Raw genomic sequence first — 5428 nt, forward strand, 5'->3', positions numbered from 1 at the left:
AAATACACTTTACCCCCCTGTAATGTTAGCGAGTTTAGGGTTACCCCCCTGGTAAAGTTATTTTTTCAATACCCCCCTTATGTTATGTAGATTCCTTCATAGAACCCCCTAATATCCAGGTGGCATGGAATCTTGGTTTTTTATTTCAGACGTGGCTTTTTAATTTTTTTATTTTCACATGTGAATCTTCATTAGGTCTCCAGCATGGCATAAACTAGAAATTAGGGTTCCAAATCCATCCCTCACTCTCTTCGTGAAATCCATCCCTATCCCAAATCCATCCCTCTCTCTCTTCGTGAAATCCATCCCTACCCCAAATCCATCCCTCTCTTCATCTTCGTCCGTGTCCCCTTCATCTGGGTTATGGGTGGCAGCAAGGCATCTTCCACGAGTGAAGTTGGAAACGGCTTACCAAGATGTGGATGCAATGAAACCATGAAGTTGTTGGTCTCCAAGTCAATTGAAAACCCCGGTCGCAAATTTTGGAAATGCAGGAATAATATGGTGAGCAATTTTGAAGCATTTTATTATTTTGAGTTTGATTTCGAAATTAATTGTTGGTGGTGTTTGTCTCAAATTGCAGAATGGGTGCGGTTTATTTTTGTGGGATGATTTGGTCAGTGAGTTTGCAGTGAAAGAAACCAATCCGTCCGGATGCCGCCAATGTGAAGTCAACAAGGCTTATTTGATTGAATTTGCTAAAGAGATTGTTGAGGAGATAGATTGCAGAGTCGGAAAGCTTAACAAGTTAGAAAAACTGAAGAAAAAGATTGCAATGGAAAAGAGGAAAATTTTATGGTTAATGTTTGTAATTGGTCTGTCATGGATGTTGATAGCAGCTATGGTTAAGTTAGTCTAATGAGTCTGTCATGTAATTGTTATGTCATTAGTGTTTTTCAGCAATGTAATGTTGAACTTGTAATGTGTTCATCAATGAAATGTAATCTGTTCATCAATCTTAAACTGTCAGTGCAGCATCATTATTTGATTAAACTTTCAGCATTCAATCTACCAATAATGACAGAAAAAAGTTATATCATAATGAAAGAGCAAAATTGCAAAATCATCAGAAAACTACAGAACAATTTTATAGTCAGTAATTCTAAAGAAAATATGACATAGTAAACATATAAATAAATTGAAATATATTAATGTAGTCTATCTCTTAAACTTTTTCAGTGCAGAATTCAGGGTGAATGTAATTAAATACTTTGGCTTTTTCTTTAGGTCCTGCAGAATTCATGGTTTTGTTGTAAGATTAGTGCACAGACTAGCCATGGCTCTCTGCAGAATTCATGGTTTATGAAAAACAAGAAAAAAACGTGACAGACTAGCCATTGTGTTTTATAGACAATACACACCAATAATGTTAAACTGATACATTAGAATTGATCATCACAGTAAGTGCATATGTTTGTTACAAAAGGATTACAAAATACATGTCTTCAAAGATCAGTTGGCATTACAAAAGAGTTTTCCAAAAGGATTACAAAATACATAGCAGAAACATAATAATCAGTCCCTCATTTTGAAGTGGGTATGTCTTCATTTTCTGGTAGGGTAATTGGTTTGTCACTAGATATTCCTTCACCTGTTATGGGTCTTTTAAACCAACTCAACTTGATCCTCTCACTTTGCCTTCTTTTGATGATAGGTTTTTTTTCAACCCTTTTTCTGGATTGTTTTGTGATTGAGGCAGCCACACTAGATCCTGTTTGACTCATAATAGTTGGAACAGGCATATCAGTTGGAGGCTGTGGATCAGTTGGAACAGGCACATTTGTTGGAACAGTCATATCAGTTGCAGTTGGGGCAGGCATATCAGATGCAGTTGGCATATCATTTGCAGTTGGCATATCAGTTGCAGTTGGCACATGTCCTTTTTTAGGTTTTCTCTACAATGTAAGACACAATGTATGGTTGTCATCACAATGCATATCACAATGAAGAATGTAAGACAGAATGTAGAATGTAAGACAAAATGTATATCACAATGAATTACCTTTCTTTTAAGTGCATTGGGATCCTGAGTGGTAGCCTTACAAGTCATAGCATTGTGACCAAAATTATCACATTTGGTGCACTTATATGCAACACCAGATCTTCTCTTCCTTGCACCATCCTCTCCACTTTCTCTTATCCTAATCTTCTTAGGTCTACCAGGACCATTTTTATATGCAGGTGGTAGAGGTGGTTCCATCTCAACTTCTGGCCACATATCTTGACCATTGATTGGACTTACTGAAAATCCATAACATAGTGCAAACTTTTCTCTTGTGTAACAAGCATCAACAAATTCATCAGGGTTTTGCTTTCTATAACTCAGAGCAGCTACAGCATGCCTACATGGAATTCCTACTAATTCCCAAAAATTACAACTACATGACCTTTTAGCAATGTCAACAATAAATTCATGTGTGTTGTAACTATGTGTAACCTGAAAAGTCTCAGCAATTGACCATGTTGGCAACCAATGACCACTCCTGAACACCTCATTATCTAACCTTCTCCTAGGTATTGGCATCACCTTATGTGGCCAATTTTCTAGTTTACTTGCAGAGGTGGATAACCTATTCATCAGATATTTTCTTATCCACTCACACATTGTGAGTATAGGCTTGTCCCTAGCAGCTAGAATGGTAGCATTAAAAGACTCTGAGATATTATTCATCAATGTATCACATTTAGGGTAAAAAGAAAAGGCATGCTTACACCAGCTTTTGGTAGGAACAGCCATCAACCAAGTCCAAGCATTGGGATCTGCATTCTTCAATTCATTCATCTTTTGGACCCATGCCTGATAGTATGTGGCTTTAGCAGCTCCCATCATTAAATCTCTAATAAGGGCTCCTCCACCAAACCTTTTCTTGAAATTAGCATACAAGTGCCTAAGACATAATCTATGCTCAATAGTATCAGACAATTCTTCAAATACAGCCACAAGTCCCTGATACAAAATAGAAATTTTTCCAACATTTAGAGAATAGAATAATTTGCAACAGAAAGATAGAGTTAAATACATACCTTCTGTTGATCAGAGATAAATACATATCTTCTATCCTGACCAATGTCCTCCATTAGTAGTTGTATAAACCATCTCCAACTCTCCTTTGTTTCATTTTCAACCACACCAAATGCCAAAGGGAAGTATTGATCATTAGCATCCCTGCCTACAGCAATAAGTAACTGTCCACCATACTTGGTCTTTAAGTGACATCCATCAACCCCCACAAATGGTCTGCATCCATGAATAAAGCCTTTCTTACAGCCATCAAAACAGAAATAAAATGACCCAAACCTTGGTTGTATGGATGGACTAGGTCTTTCTACATTTATCTTCACAGTGTTGCCATGGTTTACCCTTCTTAGTTCTTCTGCATACCTCCATATGGAAGCATACTGATTGTCAGCATCACCTTCAATTATCTTCTTGGCAATTAGCTTAGCCCTCCATGCTTTTGCAACAGTAATACCCACAGAATATGTTTGCCTCATATCTTGGATGATGTCTCTTATCCTGACTGTATCAGAAGTTTGCATCCTCTTTACCACATGCTTGGCCACCCACTTTGAGCTAGCAGACTTGTTGTTCAAAACCCTAGCACATGTGTGCTTATGTACAAGTGTTTTTATAGCAAAAGTCTCCTTGTGGCCCACCTTAGAGCATAAGACTAAAAACCCACATTTATGCTTACACACCACCCTTACCCTATCTCCCTCATTTTTCACAAAAGAAATTTCCCTCCCATTAAGCACTGACCACTCACGGATAGCTGCCCTAAAGTCATCAAGTGTGTTGAATTCCATACCCCACTTGAATATAAAGTCTTTGTTTAGATGCTCTTTCCTAAACCTAGCATACTTGGGCCTTTCTTCATCACAAGAATCATCTGGGTCAGAACTATTCAACTCATCACTATAGTATACATCATCTGAATCCATACTCTTATTGGGCTCCTCCATACTGTTATTGGGCTCCCACCTAATAGGCTTAGTAACATCTATTCCTTCAAAACCATCAAAGTAAGCAGTAGCTCTTTCATCTTCACTGTCATCTAACCCCTCTACCTTCTCCTCATCTAACCCATCAATTCCATTATCAGGGGGGTGGTCATCATCATTCACACATTTAGGTTCCCTATCAGCAGGGTCCATGTTCCCAGTACTATGTTCAACATACAAATCTCCTTTCACATTCATTGCACTAAAGTATAGAGCAAAATCATCAACAGCATCATCATCTTTCCTAATCAGAAAAAAACCATCTTGAATTTCTAAAACTTTTGTCCATACCCTAACACAATCAGCCTTATACCCTAACCTACTCAACAACTTCTCAATGTTATCCATGTTCCAATTTGAAACATGTATCCCATTAACTGTCGTATCCGTACCCCCTCTGTATATAATTTCTTCTTCAAAAACCCTGTAAAATTCACCCCCATGGTGGAGTGTAACACTAAAGTGTTGTGAATCCTGTCAATATATTATACCCACATGTCAAAGATTGTTGATTTCAAAATTTTACCCTACGACATTGATGAACTTCAAATTTTTACTAACCTCGGACTTTGGACACTTCACTGAGCTCGTCTTCACTGAGCTGGATCGCTTCTTCGTATTCGCTGAGGTTGTCTTCATCTTCGTCTTCACTGCGGTCGTCTTTCTCATTTGCTTCGTTCCCTGCATTCTTCTTCTTCGTCTTCGTCTTCCCCTGGAAATTTCGTCTTCGTCTTCCCTGCTATGTTCAGAACCCTAATTTTCTAAGGGGGTATTTGAAATTAAAAAGTGTAAAATGACACATAATCACTTTAACAAAATTAAAAATATGCCAGGTGTAGGACCTCTTATTAGATTCCATGCCACCTGGATATTAGGGGGTTCTATGAAGGAATCTACATAACATAAGGGGGGGTTTACAAAAAATATTTTTACAGGGGGGTAATCCTAAACTCGCTAACATTACAGGGGGGAAAAGTGTATTTAACCCTTGTTTTCTTTATTACAGGTAAAATGGCTATTATGAAGTCAATCATTCGTGCAAGGGGCAAGGGATACTTGAAAGTATCAATTGATATTTGTTTAGATGGATGATGCTGGATATTTGAAAGTATCCCTCTACGACAATGGAACATGTCCATCTAAACAAATATCAATTCTATCTTCAAAAGATAAGGGACCAAAAATATAAGGGGATTACGCAGCAAATCGAGTCAGTTGCATCAAAAAAAAGGTATAAACACAATTATATGATATTTATGCATAGAAAATGTTAATTCTTGATCTTATACTTCACCTAACTAATTTTATGATATTTTAGGTTCATGCTATTGATATTGAACAAAAAGAGGTTGTTGCTAAGAAGACTGCGGCTAGCAAAAAAAACATACATCTCAGAGATGCTTTTGCTACTTAGTTTTATTTCTTT

At 37.4% G+C, this 5428-nt stretch overlaps 1 protein-coding gene across 1 annotated transcript; it reads left to right on the forward strand.

Moving 5' to 3' along the window:
- Nucleotides 1-253: 253 nt before the first annotated feature.
- LOC127093658 (uncharacterized) lies at nt 254-859 on the forward strand. Its single transcript, XM_051032592.1, has 2 exons — nt 254-504; nt 584-859. Exons 1-2 carry the CDS (start codon nt 364-366, stop codon nt 857-859), a joined length of 417 nt encoding a protein of 138 aa, XP_050888549.1. The 5' UTR covers nt 254-363.
- The last annotated feature ends 4569 nt before the right edge of the window (nt 860-5428 follow it).

This window comes from Lathyrus oleraceus, chromosome 6 (genome assembly GCF_024323335.1).
Source record: "Lathyrus oleraceus cultivar Zhongwan6 chromosome 6, CAAS_Psat_ZW6_1.0, whole genome shotgun sequence".
NCBI classification, from domain to species: Eukaryota; Viridiplantae; Streptophyta; class Magnoliopsida; order Fabales; family Fabaceae; genus Lathyrus; species Lathyrus oleraceus.